The sequence below is a fragment of the Charadrius vociferus genome, unplaced genomic scaffold (genome assembly GCF_000708025.1).
Source record: "Charadrius vociferus isolate BGI_N301 unplaced genomic scaffold, ASM70802v2 scaffold43, whole genome shotgun sequence".
Lineage (NCBI taxonomy): Eukaryota > Metazoa > Chordata > Aves > Charadriiformes > Charadriidae > Charadrius > Charadrius vociferus.
The window spans coordinates 5,521,566-5,544,083 of NW_009648043.1; the positions used below are offsets into that span (position 1 = coordinate 5,521,566).

General features: G+C 36.1%; 1 protein-coding gene across 1 annotated transcript in view; it reads left to right on the forward strand.

Annotated features, from left to right (window-relative positions):
• Positions 1 to 22,518, forward strand: part of CADPS2 (Ca++-dependent secretion activator 2) — a 346,061-nt gene that overhangs the window by 235,396 nt on the left and 88,147 nt on the right. The window contains exons 13-16 of the mRNA XM_009883694.1: positions 2,861 to 2,869; positions 5,371 to 5,507; positions 9,096 to 9,283; positions 20,848 to 20,949. Coding sequence (XP_009881996.1) covers positions 2,861 to 2,869; positions 5,371 to 5,507; positions 9,096 to 9,283; positions 20,848 to 20,949 — 436 coding nt within the window. The remainder of the gene's footprint in view (positions 1 to 2,860; positions 2,870 to 5,370; positions 5,508 to 9,095; positions 9,284 to 20,847; positions 20,950 to 22,518) is intronic.

Consider the following 22,518-nt stretch of genomic DNA (forward strand, 5'->3'; position numbering starts at 1 on the left):
ACATTAAGGTGCAGGAGACAATCCCTCTCTTAATGAGCAGTGTATTAAGAGATCTAGTCATACACTTTGCAGTGCTGCTGATGTGATGACCACTGTTAATAACTTGGTTGTAATGAAGGAGCAACAGCAGTACATGAGGGGGTTGTCATGTCTTAATGAAGCAACACAAAGCCAAACATCATTCTGGTCCTATACCACCGTGAGTTCAGAGATGGTGTCTTCTTGAAAATATCTGCAGATAAGAAAGGAGGGAGACAGATACTAGAAAACCAAGTGAGGTTATGATTCATTTGGTCTGAGGTGTATAGTTTTCCTCATCTCTATTTTGGAATGATGTCACTTATCAAAACAGCTCACAAAAGGAAAGTCATTTGAGATTTTGCAGAAACCAATTATAACAGTTGTCATAAAAATGCTGTTTAGACCCCATGTGCAAAACATAAAATCTTATTTATTAAGTAGCAAGGGAGTAGAAAAGGGAGTCAAATACATTGCTATTACAAGACATCAATCCAGTGACAGCAAAGTTGAAGATATTTCCAAATGAAACATCCATCTGACCAAAAGAGCATCGCAGAGGAAGCTTATGTAGACACTTGAATAATGCGAGTGGAGCAGTCAGTATTTGTGTAATCAAGAAGAAAGTGCAGGCAACTTGCCAAATGAAGAAATGCTTTGGGGTTAGTCATGAAAATACAACTTTAAAATTTTCAATCTATTTGGATATACCAGTGATAAGCACTATAAAATTTATTTCCTTATAGTTTAATGGTATGGGAATAAATGATGAATTTTGTATTTCTTTTAAATGTTATTTGTATCACTCTGTCTTTGAACTGGCTCCATCAGAGATTCTGTGGGAAAATCAGAATATGATTAATATTAAGTTACTGGTGTCATAACACGTACACACAAGAAATATCACTGTTTAACCTTATGGTGGCATTGCTCAGTTTTGGAATAATTGGTAACGTTCTTGTAGAGCAGTTATTTTAAAATAGTTCTGAGATGTTTGTATCTGTATGTTCAATTACTTAAATATTTTAGAAACAAACAGAAATAAAACATTTTTTTTTCACTTGACATAGTTGTCTCAGCAGGTTTGGCAGCTTTATATCCATCATACACTTTGCTACCTGGGAGAGTTGAGTAACTTCACCCTCCCTGCGTGTTCCCTCATTCCCCTTCATGTCCCATTCTTGCTTGCCTCCAACTACCCCATCTCCCTTTTAGACAGAAAAGGTTAACACTGACCTCCACCACCTTAGGCAGTCAGTAAGTCCCCTTTATACTTTCTCCCATGCTACTCAGAAACATGCAAAAACTAACTAATGTCCTCTTCAAATCTGTCCTTCAGCAAAATACTGGCACACATCACTGTGGTGTCCCCAGCCTGACGGTCAGGCCATATGGGCCAGCTGCTTTCTCATATTCTGCCATTTTCTCTCCATCTGTTATTTCATTGTCCCATATTTAAATTATAAGGGTCTGGGGGCATAGATTGTTTCTTTGGCCTGCGTTTCTAAGCATGTAGCACTTTGGAGTCCTGGTCAATGATCAGGAGTCAAAATGTTCCAGATGGAAGCTGTCACTATCTGTATGGAGCGGCACTTGAAGGAACGTAATGCATGTCTTGACACTGCCTTTTGCAAAGAGCATGTGCACCTTCATCTTCATCCAACCAGTTCCAGCCTCTTCCGTATCAGAGTCATAGTTCTTACCCTACTACTCACAGTCTCTAAATCTTTTTAATCCCTACAATACTGGATTTCTTGTCCCTACCTGCTCTGCTTTCCTGCCTGCCTGAGTTAGTTCAAATTGCTTCCACGATGCTTAGACTCAAGCGGGGATGTCACGGAGAGCCACAAAAGGGAGGAGGTCACCACTTTACAAGGCCAGTTCCTGTAGTTCACCCTAGCACAGAGTAAATGCTACAGAAAACATGTACTTACTTCTGGGCTGGAACAGGGCAGAGATGATGCCTAGTGATCTGGTTATCACTAGGAACCACTCGAGCATGTGCCATAAACATGGTAGTTTTAATTCACTCAACTCTATTGAGTCACTGAGGATGTGATTCTTCTTTGCAGCTGGGCTAAAGTTGGAAGTTTCTTGCAAAGCTGGCAAAAGGCATGTTCAGGATACCATTCTGCCAAAATGAATATCCTTGTGTAAAAGAGCACCCAAAGAATTTGCTAAAACTCTTGCAACAGCTTTTGTAATTTTTTACCATAGTTTTAAAATACGTACATTTGTCCTACCTTGATCCAAAAAAAAAATTATGTTTTTTTGGCTAACAGATTCCAAAAGATGAAATAAATACAACCTGAAGCAGTCAGTGTAACATGGAAATAGCAGCCAAAACAATAGGTTTGAGTTAGAGGCAACCTGAAAGCAGGACAATAAATTACATTAAGAAAAGAAGAAAATTAATTGTGAAAAAGCAGAAGTATTACTACTTCAAAGTTCTCCCCAAATATTTTCCCAAGATTTCCCAAGATTGAGAAACTATAGAGAATAAAATGGGATTGCATTTTTTCCTAACTGTATATAACAATAGTACTCTACATCTTTTGCATTTGGATGTAGCTTGAACAGGATGTGTAAAGCTGATTTGTGTAGGAATTTGAAAAATACAATCACTTTAACAATTCTTAAAAGTAGGGTGTCAAGTAATTTTTAAATCACAGTCATACAACATTTATGAATTCCTCATAATCTTTGATCAAGTTCTTACATTTTTTTAAATCATTTTGTTTCAGAAAGATTTAAAAGTTATCTTGTATGTGTTTCATAACAGTAAAATAATGTAACGTATTACACTAGATCTATTTTTCTATTATTTCCTGCTTGCATACAGCTGGCAAAGGTAAGTTTTTACCTGGTTTTCTGTTGTTAGAATATATTTGGTAGCAAATCTTCTGTTACTCTCTAACAATGTTATTTGTCCTGTTTGATTCACTTAAAAAGATGGGGATCAGTCATGGATCTTTCTGTAGAATACAGAAAGGAAGTATGTATCTTTTACATCTAGGAAGTATACATACACATAAATATACATACATCTAGGAAGTATGTATATTTTTAATAATATTTTTTTTTATTTTGTCCAAATTATGTAAAAGCAGATTCTGCTTTCACAAGCCTCCTGTATTCAATAGGTCACCTTACAAATTGTGATCATATACATGACTCTATCAGAATGTTGTTTCCTTTGCAACATGCAGTCTTCTGATTTCAAAATACTTAATTACGTGTCAGTACTTTCCCAGATTTTCTTTTTAAAAAGAAGAATCTTTTATATTTGTGTAGTTGAGAGAAAAAAAAAAATCAAGCCAGTTAAGAAAGGTTCAGCTGTGTATAATTTGTACCTGAGACTAATAGCAGAAAGAAATATTCATGTTTTTTCTTTTCTGTAATCTGTCTTACTTTAAATAATGACTCAGTAAATCAGATATCTGTGTAAGAAGGAAAACGTACAAGAAACATAGAAACCAGTCACACATTAAACAGATTGGGTTTGGAAAACTTCTGTCTGTGTGGATCATTTTGGAAACTATAGATAACTTCACATTGTAGTTTAGTACTTTCAGTTATGTAGCTGTGTTGATACCAGTTGCTGATCTTTGAATTTATGTTTTTAAAAACATTTGAGAGACAGCATTTCATGTACCTGTGTCAAAAATATGAGCTAAGTTTGTCATTAATGATAGGCTAATCTAATGCTCATGGAAATATCGTTAGTCTATGTAATCACATATGCTGCTGATCCTTAAGCCATTAAAAATCTATGCTGCTGTTTCTCTGGGATGATGGTTTCATACCTTACACCATCGATGTATTGTCGTACTGTTTATTTACTACATCCACCTTGGTGAAATCTGTCACATGGATGTGACTCTTGCTTTGACAATGCAAAGCCAAGTGATATGAATTAGTTTCTGCATCTTTCCAGGGTGTGATGCTGCAGATCCTTCAGCTTGAATTAAATAATTCTCCCATCCACAAATACAGCTGAAAGTTGGACTTGACATGGATCAATATGATCTGGGGCTAAATTTCTAAATGTGACTGATTATGTTAGCATCATGCCCACAGATCAATATTGAGTTTTATTATGAACCTGACTCTATAATTGGGTTTAATCAATAAACTTTTGTCTCCTTTTCTTTAGAAATTTTAGGTTTGTACTATGCAGGTTTTCAAAATTGCATTTAGGATACATTTAGATCTATACTTTTCTAGTAACGAACATAAAAAGACCTAGGTTTGAATTTAAAGGAACAAAGAGCAAAGACCCTATTGAAAGGGGAAGTCAATTTTTAAGTTGATAGGACTGTTCACCCCAGTACAGTCTATAGAATCCAAGACAGCTAATGTGCTAATACATAACTAGTCCTTTTGGGCACTGTAAGGCTTTTTCTGTCCATACTTGATAGATAATTCACATTGAGGATTTTGACAAAACATAGCATTAATGAAAGCAATCACTAGAGCTTCTCTTTTGATAAACCCGCGGGGTTTAAAGGCGTTGAAAGATGCAGTCTGTGAAGAACAATAAATTTGGGCCTTTGATTGAAGTGCCATTTGGGATGGTATGTTTTCTCGATGTATTTACACAAAAATGCTGCTCCCTTTTTCACTACTCTTTGCTGGAAGGTTGAAGGAGCTCTTTGCCATTACTACATTAAGGTTTGTCTCATTAAAAGCTGAGTACACAAAGAAGGCTGGAAATGACCTAGCTCAAGCCAGTGTGTTCATTTCTGCTCCAGTTTGCCATTTGAGAAGTAGGCTTCAAGCCATGATGAATATTTCTATGAGTGGTACTTTGATCTGCAGTAAAGATGCTTTTTCTTATCTGAAGAAATGAATGCATAAACCTTTTCTTTTTGCAATGGAGGGAAGGGTATTTATTTGGTTAATTTGCTAAAATTAGAGAGAGCATCACACAAAGTTGTAGAACTTTTTTTTTTCATACTCATAGCATTGTTCTGTAAATTGTAACATTTCAAGACTTCCACTAAAAAATTACTGTTTAAGAAGTATTGTAATGTGCTGTGTTGTATTTTCAGGTAGCCTTTCTAAATTGTTTTGTTTAATCTGTCAGTGGGTTGAAACTGTATTTTTTTTTGCTGTTACAGTCCGTAGATTGGTATGATAGAAAAATAATTCAATAATATTATTTTCAGATTAAAAAAACAATATTCTATAATGTTACCTGCAAGCATCTACTTATGTAACTTTTTTTTTTAAAATATGTTCAAGAAAGTTTATATATTGAGACTTATATACCATGTGTACACTTGTGTTTGTAAATCTGCACAGACACTCATGTGTATTGTTCTGCGCATTTTTCCTTTGTATGAACAGATACAGACCGTGGTCAGAAACATGGCATGGATGAGTTTATTTCTGCCAATCCCTGCAAATTTGACCATGCTTCCCTCTTTAGACTGCTTCAGAGGCAGACCTTGGATCACAGATTGAATGACTCCTATTCTTGTTTGGTGAGTACTGACTGGAAGATAGATGTAAAGAAGTGAGAAATAGTTGTTACAAAGTAGCCCTTTCTTCCTAGTTCATTCAATAGCTGCGGTAGTAGTTGGAATAAAGGGTCCAATCGATTGGTTTCAAATTTGAAAATTATACACTTGCAAGCTGCTGCTGTGCCACTCAATAGAAAGCAAAGAGACCCAAACTGTCTCTGATTTTATCAGCTGAAATTTATCATGTCCTCTATGGAGGTTTGAACAAAAACAGAAGGGTTTGATAATGGTAAGAGCTCCTGTGGTAGGATTTACTGACACCTGTACAGGCATTTTAAGTTACAAATGCAGTCACCTTGCATCAGATATTTTCACCTATCTTGTAATTCTTCATTTCACTGTGGTGTGAAGAAAGAAAAACGCCAAAAAAAAAGGGAAGGAGAACCACGGGCAATGTAGATGTATGGGCATATATGTATTACCTGAATTGCAAAAGACAAATGGGAGAATGAGAGTATAATTATTTAACAAAACAAGTAGAGTGTGATGTTTTTCACATTCAAAGACAGGTAAAAAAGATAAGATATTGGCATAACATGCTTCCGTATTTGTAGCTGCGCTTTCCCTTTCCTAAGTAACACTTTCGATTCTCTGCGTTGTGGGGCTAGGAGTTGAGGATGGGGCTGCTTCTGGTTTTGTTTTCAGTAGGGAAAACCAGCAACAATCTTGTGGAAGTCCATCAGATTATACACACTTGTTAAACAGGTTTGTGTGGGTGAGACCTCATAAGTTCCTGAGGCTTTACTTTTCGCTTGATACTGTGTCTGAAATAGTGATCACTCACTAAGGACCTAAAATGCCACATAGCATGTAATTTTTTTCACTTTACTATCCCAACAGCAGCAAAAAATGATAACTTTATTTTACTTCTTTTTTCCATTGATCTTACTAGTCATGTAATACAAAGATAATGATGTGTTTTTCAGGTTTGTTTGCAAGTGTAAAAAAGAAAAAAATTATCTGATGAAAGTTACTTCCTTTTTAAAGTACTACCATATGAGTATGTATAGAAAAAGTTAAAGGACTCATTTTCTGTCTGTGGGTTGCACACTGAATCAAAAGAGGCCCGGAGGTACATCTGTACAAAGTAATTGGCACTCAAAGAGAAAATGGTTAGCTTTCTAACAGTGCATTGGGGTCAAAATCTTTTTTTTATAATAATAATATAGTAAGACACTTAATATAACCTTGAAATCAGGAACTTTTAGAAGAGGTTAGGTGAAATACTCAGTGCTATAGCAACCATAAAGCAGATGCATTTCTTATTCTTCTTTTTAAAATCCAGCTTTTAATAAGTAGAATGGGTGATCATTTTTCGTTAAATTGCATATTTAACTATATTTTTTAATTAAAAAGAATGGGGATGTCAAGGTAGCAAAAGACTACATGAACATATAAGTTTGACTTTTATTTTCCTGAACAGCTCATTTCCTATCATTTTTAGAAACAATGCATCCCTTTATTTCAATAAATGTAGAGTAACTACACATACAACTTGTAAAAATAAAACCAAAAATATGTAAGAATTAATATTAAGCACAATTCTGTATTAAATTACTATATGACCTAAACTACTTTATTTTTACATTCTACTTGGTATTGGGGAGCTTCTGGGTTTTTTTGTGTTTTTTTTTTCAATTATACAATAAAAAATATGCCGTTATCTAATACTCTGTAGCATATAGTTGTTATGTGTTTGTGAGACTTATGCCTGGTATGGGGTTGAACAAGGGCAAGGAAGGCACATATTTATATGAAAATGACCACACTAGATCTGTTGCCGAGGCTGAAGTTAAAGTAGCGAGTTCTTTAAAAATTTGTATTCTTGTCACAATTTTCTCCTATGAGAATGTACAGAAATTTTAATAAGTATTTCCTTTTGTACTGCTAGGCATTTTGTCATGTTTTCCATAAAAGCATAGAGATACATCAGTGACAACAGTGACGTATTGGCAGAATATCAATCACACTAACCACTGTTTATTATATTTAGGGATAGGATACATATTATTACAGAAATTCCATTAAAATCCTTCTTCCTTCTTTCAATGGGACACCGCATTTTCTAGAAAACACTGTGTAAAACAGATGAGCTATTGCAACATTACTGGATATTAGTTTAAAACACTGAGAACTGTTCTGGGTGCTGTAATAAAGCTAAGTGTTTTCTAGAAACAGCTGAAGCTCTTTAAAGGCAGTGGAAACATTAAATTCAAAGAAATGAATCAGAAGCAAATAAATTTATGAAATAACTCTGAGATGTTCTTGTTTGCAAATAGTATGTTAAATTCAAGGTTTGAGGTAGAATATAAAATTTAAACATGCAAGTTTTTTGTAAAGTTAAAATGGAGATGATTTAAACCTGATGTGAATATATTTTTAAATATTGTTTAATAGTGTTTTGGCTGATATTTTTTATAAATATTAAACATCTGAGCTTGCAGAACTAGTCCCAAACAATAGGGAAATACTGGTCTTCAGCTGCTAAACTGATGTTATAAATTCATGACTTGCAAAATCATTTTGCTCATCCAATTTATTCGTATATTTGACTTCAGGTGTTCCTCAATCTCTCTTAATCATTGGCAAGGATGATGAGAGGGAAATATCACCACAATTAAGAACAAAGAAAAATGCATATTTAGAACAGCTAGGCAGTAGCTGTGGTTTTCCAAGGTTTATGTTTTTCTCCCTACTGCTTTTTGGAAAGTTACTGTGCTATCTTTTTTCATATTGGCAGGCAAAGCAATCAAGGCTCTTCTGGTTTGCATTTCTACATCAAAAATCAGTTATTCTTTTTACACTCTGGATTCACTCGAGAGGTGTTTCTGTGGTGGGAAGGAGTCTCTGGTTTGTTCATGTCTGTGTTAGGATTACGCCATTCTGGTCTCATCAAGACTGCCCGAGTAGGCTCTCAGTATGCCCCAGAATATCTCATTATTATTTAAGCTCAGATCATACTCATCTTATTCAGGTGGCTTTTAACAAACTACCTAGCTATGTATCTCTTTACTAGTCTAAGTTGTTAAAAGTGCACGAATGTTACATAAGAAACAGGGTAAATGGTCGAACTGTGGTTCTCACATTAAAGTTGCAACCACAGGGAACAAACTATCCAGAAACTGTGTTTTAACTATGCATGTTACTGTCCCTCATCATTACCCAAATGTTCTCTCATGGTTTACAATTAATGACTTTAGCAAAAATAATTATTTTGAAGTGTTAGTTTATTTTATATTAGGTTTTGATATAATTGAGTCTGCACCAGACTTCGAATGTAGTAGTATCTTTTTATAAACCCTATATTTCATAGTAGTGGTAAATCAGAACTGCAAAAAGTTTCCTGACATTTACTTCTTTCAGCAAGAGGGCTATTGTTGGATCTAGCTTCCAGGGCCATTAGCATTAGTTAGATATACATCATCCTAGTATAAAAAGTTTATGTAATGCACATAAAAATATATGCTTCTGTTCTTTGTTTGATTTAGAAGATGTGAGTGGGAAAATAAATCTCAAAATGTTGTGGGGTTTTTTGTCTTTCTCTTTCAGGGTTGGTTTAGCCCAGGTCAAGTCTTCGTATTAGATGAATACTGTGCTCGCTACGGAGTGAGAGGCTGTCACCGCCACCTTTGCTATCTCAATGAGTTGATTGAACATTCAGAAAATGGGTCTGTCATTGATCCAACCTTGCTCCACTACAGTTTTGCATTTTGTGCTTCTCATGTTCATGGTAACAGGTAATTTAATGGTATATTTTTAAATACGTAGCCTTAGGATGAAGCAAAAGTATTTATAGGCTCTTGCATTCACCCAGTAGGTAAGTTGGACACAACAGAAATCAATTCATGAAAGTATCTCCAGGGGTACTGGAGGTTCTATACAGGTTACTATAAAAAAAAAAAAAAATCCCTTTCAGTTTGTACTGTCTTAAAGCAGTGTGTTTGCTTGGGCATGGTATAGACAGGCTGATTCAAGGCTAAAGGATATCATCCTGTCAAAAAGGTAGTCTTCTGCATTTTGCATTTGTATTGTGTTAGTGAATGGTGCTTCCAGTGAACTTTTTGAACAACTTTGCAGTTCAAGGGAAGCTTTGACTCTTTTTCTACAGTCTGTAGCTTGGCAACTAGCCATACTATGCTGAGTTCTTCTGGCTGTACTACCGCAGGAAGAAATAATATATATTGGGAACGTGGTGTGACTCCCAGCCAAGAACAGCTAGGGTGCTTCTGGGATTCTTTCCACTAAAGGGGTAGGCTGCTTCAGGACCTGTTTGTCACAGTGATGCTCTTGGGATGATGTCTTCCTTCCATATGCAAGTAAAAGGCTTGGAAAAAATTAAGTTGCTTTGCTGTGCTACGCACATTCTTTAAAATAAGCCTTTCCTTCATCTTTGTCTTATTTCAAATTGTGAGGGAACCAGCTATGATGTTGCAGGTACTGGAGATAGCATCATTGGATATAGCTCAGGTGGGAAGGGACCTCAGGAGGTTTCGAGACCAACCTCCTGCTTGAAGCAGGGTTAATTATGAAGTCAGACCAGGTTGCTTGGGGCTTTATCCAGTCAGGTCTTTACCCACTTTGAACCTGTCTTATTTCAGTGTAGTTATATCCGTTGCCTCTTGTCAACCTCCCAGTAGCAGCTGGGGGTCTGCCATTCAGTCCCCCTAGACACAACTTCTTCTGCAAGCTGAGCAAGTCCAGGTCCCTCAGCCTCTCCTCAGAGCAAGTGCTCTGGCCCCTGACTGTCATGGTTGCCATCCACTGAATTTGCTCCAGCTATCCATGTCTTCCTTGTACCGGAGTTGGGAGTGAGGCAAGCAATCTGTCAAATTGTAAGACAACATGCATTTGTACTCTGCATACTAGATTTGTAGACTGCTCTAGGAAATATGTTTAAAAAGTTAAAAAATACTGTGATGCTGTCAGTAAATCCCCAAAACTGAATCCTGGTAGACATCAGAAGAGAGAGAGGTTTTCTTCCCAACATGTATGCTTATGTTGCCTTGCAATCAGTTAGTCACAGCAGTCGTTTTACTTGTCCTCAAGCCAGTGAAGAAGGGACAATCCTTAAAAAAGCTATTGTTTCTTTCATTGCCTCAGACAAAGCCTCATCTTTGAGAACAGGAGCTGGGCGTTTGGGGCCTGAGTGATTTGGTAGTGGGAAATTAACCTTGTGTAATTCTTGATAATAATATCCAAAATTAAAATGCTTTTGAATGTGCCTCAAATACTCTCAAGAATCTTAGTGTTCATACTGGTAAGTTAGGAGATATTCTGGCTTTTACTTGGTAACCTATTCTCCGTAAAAGCATGCTTCTTTTGTCAGTTCCCGAGGAACCTGACACATTCGTATTTGCTATTGAGTCTAAGTCTTTGTTGTTTCTAGCCTTTTTATTACTGGCTTCAACCTAACAAGACAAATATACGGTGATAATTGCTCAAACTTATTTCAAGAATTCAAAAGAAAGGTAGATAAATTTCTTTTTATTTCATAATTTAAGTGAAGGACAACAGTGTGTGCAGTGCATGAAAATATCTCAGGGAGCACATCATTTACACAGTGGTAAGCACTCTGTTTGTATTCTGTCTATTCCTTCTGTACAGATATTCTCTGAATAGCATTATGAGTGTTTTAGGAATAAAAGAAGTGTTGAAGAGAGAGGGTCTGACTAGAACTGAGATATTGTAAAAAGGAAGAAAAAAGAAACATGAAGAAAGAAGAAAAGTAAGTCAAGGACAGAAGCAGACACACTCACTGAGGATGACAGACACACATATACACACATAATACATCCACTCATTCATCTGCTGCAGCACTAAGAAATAGTAAAAGGGGAAAAAAGAATTTCACAGACAATGCATGACAGGCCAAAGTTCTAGGCTGATCCCTGGCGTTATACATCTTAGTTTTGTAAGTCAGGCTGAGAATTAGAAAGACTACAGAACAAAGACAAGGAGCTTTATACTCCGGGCATGATTTATTCAATTTATATTTCACCTTTGCTTCACAGAGGGATCTTAGACCTTCCACTAGCCTGAGAAAGATCATCAAAAATGATCTCAAAGTCAGGTGATGGAGAATCATGTAGAAATGCAGCCATATCTCTAGTTCAAATTACCAGTTTCTTTTAGGCACGAATTTTAGAGTAGCAGGCAATCTAGTGACATCAGTCAAATGATCAGATAAAGATGTCACTCACCTTCGCTTCTGGTAGTCTGGTGAGGAGAAACTCAAGCACAAATCAGAGCAAATCTACAAAATATACCAGGGCCATACCAGGACATACCCTGAGCACACCAATGTCTACATCTGATTTGCTAAATAAAACTGGTGAGGAAGCATACTCATACAATGGACTCCAGCTGTCCATAGGTACACTCTAAGATGCCAGGCATGGTTGTGGGATTGCGTGTTCTGAATACTGCTCCCAGTATAAACACTATGAACAAGGCTGAATCAGTTTTCGCTCTTTCCACCCTCCATATGTCTCCAAAACTCTTCCAGCAGATTTTGAACCCTCAGTATCCCCTATGCTCTTTTGCTGCGTCCTAGGCCTTGAAATAAAAACTCTGTTTCATGCTGCAGGCTGTAATGCTCTTGCAAACTGTAATGCAATGGCCATGCTTTTATTTCAAAACACCTGGAATAAACACTTGTCCTGGTTTGAGGAACACGACAACACATAAAAGTGAAGTGTTGTCCTACAGTTTCAGGGACATTGTGGAGCACAGAGGAGACCTGAAGTGAGCTCTAGCATAAGCTGTATGCCGCAGACCTTGCCATCTGGTCTCAGGACCAGAGAACAGTCCCCAGCTGTTCTCGTGCCTGAGACGAAGATGTAGGTAACAAGTTCTAACAGAGTTATCAAGCACACTTGTACTTAATGTGTCTCTTATGCCAGTGCTGTTGGTTTGGGAACAGAAATGTTTATGCAGGGTCAAACACAGCGTTCGACTTCAGTTCTAGCCTGAGGGATTCAAGCCTCATTCGTGCCTTTCCTTTTCTGCTGGGAAGAGCATTACAACTGGGCTCACAAATTCCTTACGTGGAAAAGGTATTTCTGCTTTTGTGGGTGACATTCTTAAGACATTCTCTTCCTAAACAGCCAAAAAGCAAAATATTATAGTAAAAGGATAGTTTTTCTGAGTGTTTTTTCTGAATCAACTGTTTCCTTTTCCTCCAGTAAGTGAAATCAGCTGTTGTTGGCTGTGCTTCTGGTGCTGTGTAACTTTACAATAGCATCTCCTTTGGCTCCTCTTCACAATGTTTTTCTTCTGAAATGATCCATTATATGGTCCCCATCAAAGTCATTAGTTCACAAGTGAACTTTTCGCACTGCAGTTATGCATACACTTGTGTATCTCTGGTGAAAGTGAAATGGGCAGAACAGGAACTATAGGATATTTCTGAATGCTGACATTTCAGTCTAAACAGTCCAGGTAGGAGCTATTGTTTTCTTCCCCATCACGTTTGCTTTTGTCTACTTTTCATGCTGTGACTTCTATTCAGTCCCTCTTGTCTGAAATGGATGCTGGTGGGTATCACATGAAGTGCAAAGTGACTTCTTTCCTCCTGCTGAGTTACAGACTGAATTGAAAAATTCAAAATTCAAGCATATTCCCTGGTTATACCTTTTTCTATTCAGAAAGAAAGCTGATTTATTGGAAGTTCATGTATGAGAAGTGAATGTGAAAGTAATGCTACAAAAATCAGTTTGTAACTGAAGACAAATAGTTTCTCTCTGGCTTAATTTTGAAATCTTCAGCATGTATGTGTTTGCATAGAAGGACAGTCATATTGAGTCAGGGTTCTTCTAAGCCAGCATTGACCTGCTTGAACTAAGAGAAGGGCAACGACATGCCGTATTTCCTCTTAGTGCTCTTTCAGTTTCCAACTCTTTGCAGCTCAGAATATGTCTGTTCGGTAACGTGGAGTGAGTCTCTGTTTCAGATACTTGTCCATTGCACCCGTGAACCTGTGTAAGCCCTTTGCACCCTCAACACCTTTGGCAGCAAGTTCTACAACTTGGCCTCCTCTTGCTTGAAGAACTCTTGCTTTGAACTTGACTCCTACATGTTTCATTTCATTCTCTGTTGCTATTAGAAGAGATGGAGGAGAGACAAAAAAAAAAAATCCTTCTTTGTTGACTCTTTGCTATTTAAGATTCAAGAAGTATGATTGAAGTATGCATTGATTACACTGGGTGGATGTCATCTGCTAATTCCTTATCCTTTTCTAGTAATTCAGAACATTGACTTGCTTCTTTGACTGCTACTGAACAGGAATGGTTTCATGGAATTATCCATCCTAATACCAAGGTCTCTGTCCTGAATAGTTTTTTCCTCATATTTATCTACCTTGATCATTATTTGCTGGTTTATTGCTACTTGATTTCATAAAGTCCTTCTGGAATTCCGCTATGCCATATAGCTATCATTACAGTTACATTTATTATCATCTCAGTTCTTAGCTGTTTGCTGATCTTCACAAAGATCAGAAGGTAGGATTTCTCTGCCTTGTGGCTTCAAAGCCATACAGACTTCTTCACAATAGATAATATTTACCCAATTGTCTTTAATTTTATCCTTAAATATCCTTATATTATAGTTCCTGTAGTTCCCCCTACCTGCCCTGGAAACTTCTGATTTTAAATTGATCTCACAATCCTCAAGAAAAAGGCAGTTCTTGGTGAGCACTTTAACATGACCATAGGTAATTCAGTTCTGGCCCTGGCAACTTACTAACATTCATTTTCTAATTTGTTCCATAAGCTTTTTCTCAGTGGCTTTAATTTTGGACAGAATCTGTGCTGGAAATAAAGATTTTTTTTCCTGTAAACAAAGAAGGGTTCCAGCATAGGAATCTTCTTAATTTCCTTCATAATAAACACCAGTGCAAAGAATTCATTTTATATTTCTGCAATAGCCTTGCCCTCTCTGAGAGCTCCTTTTAGATCCTTGCCATCATTTGGCATTGTACGCTCTCTGATAGGCTTCTTGCTCCTGTTATGCTTGGAGGAAATATCTTAAAGTGGAGGAAATGAACACATAAGAGAAATGAAAGATGGAAACTTCGGACAGTACTATGCATTCATATATTTCTTTTCATTTTTCATTGTTTTGTGATAAGAATCATTTATTGCAATTTTACACTTTCTGTCAAGTGATAAAAGAGAATGTCCAGAGAAATCATGCCTTTCAAATCTGAGACAAGGCACTTTGTAAAAATAAGGAAAATAATATCATTACATTTCTCTGTCTCTTCTAATCATTTTTTGTGGAGTTTTGAATAGATATTTCCTTCTCTTCTGACTAAATTAACTCTAGAGTTAAAGTAAGGGTGTCTATCTTGCTGGTTTGTCTTTCATTTTATGACTTTCATAAACACTGCCTAGTAAGATTTAATCTAAATTTCCAGAATTTAAGTCAGTAGTTTCACCATTTATCTACATGTGGTCACCATCTGACATGAAAGGTTTTGTCCAGTTGTTCTCTTTTCAGAAGTGTTATGTTGTCATATGTATAATATTGTATATAAAAATATTTGAATAGGATGTAGACTACTTCTTAGATGTTTTTCCCAAGAAACCATTGCTAGCAGGATTTTGTCAAACCTTTCAGTTTTAAGCAGTTAAAAATGCTTCCTCTTTCTGCTGTGCTTCTTATTCACTCTCAACCCCCCCATTTTCTGTCTATGTTGTAATGATAGCTGGTGAAAGGTCTTCTTTCACTGTTTTTTATTGGCAGTTGAGCCATCTGCTTTGATCTTAGATCTGTTACAAGGCTGTTCAACAGCTGGAAGAAGGAGCCTGCGATCCCTTATAGTGTAGGATCATTAGGGAAGTGTTTTATATCAGAAGTTATATTCCACCAGTCTCTCAGCATCTTACGTAAATTCTCTCTCATAGTTGATACAGCATCCAGAGGCTTAACAGGAGTCTTTTGGTTTTGTAGTTTGTCTTATTTTTCTATCAATCCTCTGTAGTGGAAATGGTGAGAGTGGATTTCTCATGCTCAAAAGCATGTTTTTATTCAGAAGTCATTTATTATCAGTCACCATTTCCCCAGAGTAATGGAATGAGAAAATGCACCTTTTAGGATTAATATGCTATGTGAGTCTGTGCTTCTAGATGAGTAGCAGTGTTCTCTCAAAACTGGAAAAACATTGGACGTTTATATCCCTCTTCTTCAAGTGAATGTAATCTTCCCCTTTTCTGAGGCTCGTTGGGCAATGCTGAGAATAGAACTTTTTCGCTAGGTCTTTCAGTTTTATGTACTGCCCTGTGCCAAGCATCTTGCATCATCCAGTTCATCCTTCACTTCTGGAAGCTGGTCATCTCCAAGGCATATGGAGCACAGAGGAAGGTAAACCTTATTTAATTTAATCTGTATTCTCCTTTTTAAGTTTTTCACTGATGAGCATCATACCCCCAGGCCTCTGATGTGAGGCCTCTCTAAATAGTTAAGTTTGGGGTTTTGTTAATTAACGTTGTTCAATTAGTGACAGAGCTTTCTATATATTATTGTTGTAAATAGCCAAAAGAAAGACACCAATAGAGTTCTCCTGAGTTCAAAGCTAGAAGCAAAGTTCTTCACCCTGTTGCAGGTACCTAGTGAAGCCATGTTGACCTCACCTTTGGTTTAAGGAAGGATACTGTCCTGTGTTGGAAGGTGCTAACAACTATAATAATGTTATAATAAAACATGTCCTCTCTACAATATTAAGAGTCATATTTTTCAACATATCAAAACAAATCTGCTTCTGAAAAGCCTCAGAGAAATTATCAATAGGAAATTAATCACAATTCACACATTACTAAGAAATATTAGAACAGTTCTGCATATTTAAGGTGATATTTGCCATCCTTGGCAATAAAGGAACTGCTAATGCTATTACATACTCTCACCATCCCTAAACATTATACATTGTTTTGTCATTAATTTCAACTGATTAATGCCTATACATACCATTATACTTTGGGTAAAATAATATTATATTAGTACATGCTTAGCTTTTCAGTAAAAGGGCATTAATGAGTCGTACCTAAAATATAACTGCATAAAAGATCATTAAAATTAACCTGATTTATCATCTTAATCTGTTTTAGTGGCCCAGAATTGGTCTTTTTCGTTCACTTGTGAAAAAGAGGGTATGACCTGCAAGCAGATGTAGGATCAGCCTGAGAAACGCATGCAGCAGAAGGCTCTATTGTGCCATTTTTTTTGTCAGAATGTTTGAAGAATAGTTAATATAAACAACAAAATGTTCGGTCTTCAAGTGCCTGCTGGTTAAAGCTATGCTTAAATGCCACGTGATAATTTGCTCTCTTCATTTTCTGTTAATAAAAAGGCGTCTGCTCTGCCTGCTTCTAAGCTGATAAAGTAAATCATTGTTTTTCTTAGACTTATCTGACATAAACCGTGGACTCTGCCAAAGCCTTAATTAATACAATTATGTTTTAAAGGAAAAATTGGGTATTAAAGTCCTTCAATATTAAAGTCCTATAAATAGATAATAAAATCCCTACATCAAAATTCTAAACAATTTAGTCTTCGATTTACTAAGAAACAAGAAGTCAAACTTTTGTCTTGCTAATTTGAAAATTGTCATTGTTCTTTCATTTTATTGTGGATCCTTATGAATTTAAAAACAAGTGCTCTTAGAAAGCACTGAAGTCTTCTAAAACAATTTGTTCCTAGGAGCCAAGATGACATTTAAGTTTTGTTTTTCCTACACCCTTGAAATGTAGTTTATTATATAAATGTCTTGAAGTAAGACCTTAGCTGAAGTATTTTTCTGGTATTTTGTTTTTCATCACAATTTCTCATCTTTCTCTGGCAGATTCTTTTGGTCAGCCTTACTATTCTCATCTATGTATATGTGTATGTGTACATGTTAGAGTATCAGTCTGTGCTTTCCTCTCCTCATACTCTTTTTCTTCATGACAGGGCAAAGTGATGGTCTATGTTTTTAGTGAGAAAGGCTTATTAAAAAGACTTTAAGCATTTATAAAACATGCAAATATGCAAAAAGCACTGGTTTCAGTGATATTCCAGAGGAAAACAGAAAAGCCAGTCATGTTCCATTAGTATTTCACAAGACTGTCTCAACAAAGCAATCTTGCTTAAGGTAACAATTTGCTCTCTGAGAGGCCACTAGGAGAAGCTGTTTCCAAAGTTGAAGGCTGGAAACAATCTACAATCAACCCAGTGTCCATCATATCTAATTCCCATTGGAGCTGGAATACCATTTTTATCTCACGTGCCATAGCTATTCACAAGAATCTTAATCCTACAATGCTTCAAGTGACCTCTGCAAATTATTACAGGTTTTAAGACCTCTAGACATCAAAATATTTCTAAAGGGTACTCCAAGCCTTAAGGGATTATATCAAGTGAGGAAAACCAGTCCATTCCCAGAGGAAAACCTAAATCCACCACCTAATCAGTTAGCTTCCCTAGAGTAACTGCCATCAGGACAGCAATCCTGCAAAATTGTCACAGTAAAAATTTCTTTAAAAATTCTGGTCAGCCTCTATTTTTGGTGTCATTATTTAAGTGTCTTGTGGTCGAACAGCTACTTCCCACTTGAAGTTACTAGCTGTAGTTCGTGAGGTATTTATTTCAAATCTCTTTTGATATTTAAGTCTGAGTGAATTAAACAATTTGAGATGTGACCAGAGACAACATTACATCTGTGCCAGTTAGACTGTGATCTAAGCAGACAATCCAAATTCAATTGACAGAGTTCTCAAAAAATGAAAAACTAATATAAGTGAGACAGAGAAGGCTACTCAGGTTTTGAGTGTTCACTGTTTCACCTAGTTTTCTAATCCCAAAAGCAGTTGTGAAGAATAAAGAGGAAAAGAACATGGAGGAAAGTAAAAATCACTCTCCCTTTACCTTCTTGAGAAGATAATCTTAAAATGAAAATGCTTCCTAAGAGAGTCCATCATTTTTGTTGGCTGAGTTCTTGAAAGCGAGGTCCCAGGCTGCAATAACAACAATGTTTAATACTGGGTTTGGATTGAAAAAGTCAAGGCCAAACCACTATCCATGATATTTGGGATGGTAGGAAAGGTTCATTTCTTGTTGTGTTTAGTTGTAAAACAATTCTTGCATAGTTTATGGATGACCTAAACCTTTGAAAACCAAATTTGAGTCTGATTTTCTTGGCAGGCACAATAATTTTTAAATAAAAATAACAGATCAAAACAGGGCTATTTTGTTTTATTCTGTCTTTAAAGGGATTAAAGAAAAAGATCTAGAAGGCAAAATGAGTGGGAATTTTTAAACTATTTCTCTATTTTTTTTATCTCAGCTCATCTCAGAGTCAGATTCTTTTTTTCTGTGGATTCTTTTTTCTCAGTAGTAGATAGACATTCTGAAGAGTAGCAAAAAATGATCACCAGCACAATCTGTGTTACAAAAATGCACTTTTATATTCTGCTTGTCTCAATAAGGCTAACAGGAAGAAACAAAATAATAATTCAGAGTTTGTGTTGTTTTCAAAAGCATGTTTTCAAGAGACAAGTTTTTCAGTGCTATAGATGGTACATTTTTCTAAACCCTTTTTGTGTGTTCTTTCTTTTTCTTCTGGGACGTTTGCTTCTATACAAACATACACTGAAAATATATTTAGCAGTTCTGAAAATTTTAGGTGTTGTCAGCAACAAACTCAATGAAGTGACAGGTCCCTGATACGTGGTGATCCTAGCCTTAGTGCAGGTTGACAGATATAACATCCTACTGGCTCACCTTTTTCACTTATTGTTGTCTGGACCCCTAGGTCTTTTCTGTCATATATATGACATGCCTCAGCGAGGTTTAATATGACAGAACTATTTACTTTATCACTCCAGAGCACGATCTCTCCTGACAATGAAATCAGACAGTGCAATTTACTTAAATTTGAACCCGTTCCATCTGTCAGAAGGCTGAGGTAAAGTATCTTGGCATCCATCAAAAGAGAGAAGATAAGTTATTTGCTCTTTCACATCAGATTTATACAATAGTATATTGATGTGCCTGGTTACTCATATCTCCACCATATCTGATTTTTATTGTTGTCTTCACAATAATTTAAGGAGTTCAGGCATTCTTTCCACCTTGACTTGACAGATCACAAATATAAGTGATTTAAAGGGTGAGATAATTGTTTATGTCATGACCAGGTAGCAACTTATCCCTTCTAGATTTAAGTATAGTGCAGAAAGGTAAAGTAAAAATTTAGCAAAAAGATGTTCATAGAATCCTAGAATGATTCTTAGAACATTCATAGAATGTTGACTTTCTTCATGTCATTTTACTAAAATTTTCTCAGTTCTAGAAACATTGAGATACAGTTTTGGAGGGTCTGGAGAAGGTATGGGGCAGATCAGCACTTCCTGTCAGGGTCATAACTCAGGTGGGAAGCAGTAGCTGTTTTGTTACCCTGGAGCTGGAAGTTAAGAGAGTAACTGGAATTTTTCAGATACTTCTTTTTAAAGTATTCTGCATGTGGGGAAGTTGTGATTGCATGGCAAAAATACCATTTAGAAAAATGTGTATTTAAATTTCTTTAATTTTGTTATTATTTTAATATAAATATATTAATAACAACTTTAGGCTAAGACTTTAGACTAAGTGCGTGCTTAACATACTTAATACAAGGCTTATTATTAATTACCGGGACTTAAATATGATGTTTAAAAAAATGCCAGTGCTTTTGGTTTTTAAAGACTATTTTTTTGTTGCATCCTTTATGCTATATTTATATGGAAGTCTTGATACGTGCTGCTACTTATCAATATGGGATGGGGGATCAAAAAACTATGCTCACTTTAAGCAGGGGAATTCCCAGGCGTTGCCTTCTGTGGCTTTTCTCACTGTAGTTTGCCTCCTACCTTTATTTTAAAATCAACTTCAGCCATATTGTGCCTCTGGCAAAATATCTGGAAGATTCAAAGAGTTGAAACTCAACAAGATCCGAGTAACCCCCGTATTGTGCCAACAGTACTGATTTTCCTGAGAAAGAATTCTATGTATCTTTGGGAATGTTTGGGAGAAATATATGCTACCTTGGGTTCATATTGGGATCAGGTAGAAACTTAGGACTTGAATTAAAAATTCAGCTCAAAAGTTAAATTGTTTGTCTAGTTGCAGTCTGTTCTTTAACTTTATTCACAAGTTACTGTTTATCCTTCAAGACAATGGGAAAGGGGAAAGGGGAGTTAGCGTGCATGTTAAAAATAAAGATCACTGTTCAAAAAGGAATCAGCGTGAAGATATATCAACAATTAATAAATATTTAATATTATAGGCCGGATGGAATTGGAACAGTATCTGTTGAAGAGAAAGAAAGGTTTGAGGAGATTAAGGACAGACTTTCCTCCCTTTTAGAAAACCAAATAAGCCATTTCAGGTGAGTGAATAATTTATTCAATTACTATTAAGTTTTTTCTAGAATAATTTTCTCATGGTGTTCAATTTTGGTCTTGAACAAATGGAGTGAAAATAAAATAGTCTACCTGCAAAGAATTTTTGAATATATTATATAGGGAATAATTTATCTACATAAGTGATTGTGCTTAAAATTTATTTGTGTCACGTGAGTTGAATTTTTCTGTGGTAGAAAACATTGTGCAAGAATACAGGCCTGAATTTTGTCGTTTTCAAACTTTAATCTTTCTGTAACTCCAACTAAGAAAATTCTCTGAATGAAAATGACTGAGCCATAGCAATTTCTGGATTAGTACTGATAAGAAAAATCATATGATTGGAGAAAATCTTTAATAGATGTCAGCTAAAACTTTTCTAGATGTCTAGTGTCATTTTCTTGGTTTCATGATATACTTATCTTTCCTAATTCAGCTAAGGTCCATCATCCTCAATAAAGAGTTTGTTTTATATAAGGACTGTCAATACCAGTAGAAAACGTTTAGAGAAGGAGTACAAGAAATGGAGCAAACTTGGGGTGATATTTCCTTCTGTTTTCTACCAATTGATGGTTTATGAAGCTCAGCATAAAAATGGCATGTAGGCCACCAAATCTGTTAGTTTATCACACTAAGCCAAACCTATCTGCCATTATTCTGTCAATCTAATCCTTTTTTAGAATGTATTTATAGATTTTTTTTGTCTCTGTATAACCTTATGACAACCAGTCCCACAGTTTAAATAGTGCTGTGTGAAACAGCTTTCTTCTCTTTGCCAAGGTTGGCTATAAGTTTGTTGGATACCCCTCTGGTTTGATGAGGTGTCTAGTATTCCCTGGTATGTCATGTTGATAACTAGGTTGTTGGGGATTTTTTGAGCATAGAGGACATAGCAGTCTGCACTTGGGATTTCATCTCTGTATTAAACTAAAGAGAGCTAGGATTCTCCTTGGAGGGTATTCCTTTTCAGGAAAAAAATGATGCTCCCTTCCTTTATTTCCCTTAAAAATGCTTCCTTGACACATTTCCTGTTTCCTGTCTTCCATGGGATTAAATGGGTCCTGCCAGAGCAGCAATACAGAGCAGCATAGGACAGAGTGCTTCCTACCCACGTCTTGGAAAGGCAGAAGGAGAGTACTGACAAAGAACATCATCTGCAGGGGGAAGGAAAACTTCATTCTTTGACAATCTTCTCATGCTTGCTACAAAAAAAAAAAAAAAAAAAAGAATATTGGAGCTGGGAGAAGACCTCTGGCCTGTGATTGGCACACTTATGACCATATCATGACAACTTTATGGTAGAAACACAATTGCTGTAATTTCCAATGACTATAACTACTTTTAATCATATACAATGGTGAGGTCAATGAGAGTAGCTGTGGCCCAAAATATTGAAGCAGCAGAAGCCTTCTGAATATATACAGAGAGAGGAGGAAGATGGGGGAACAAGAAGAGAAGCTAGGTATTTTCAGAATAACTCTGTTCACCTTCAAGCCTGCATGTACATGAGAGTAATTACAAAATGTATAATGATGTCTAAATAGTTATTTGGGTTG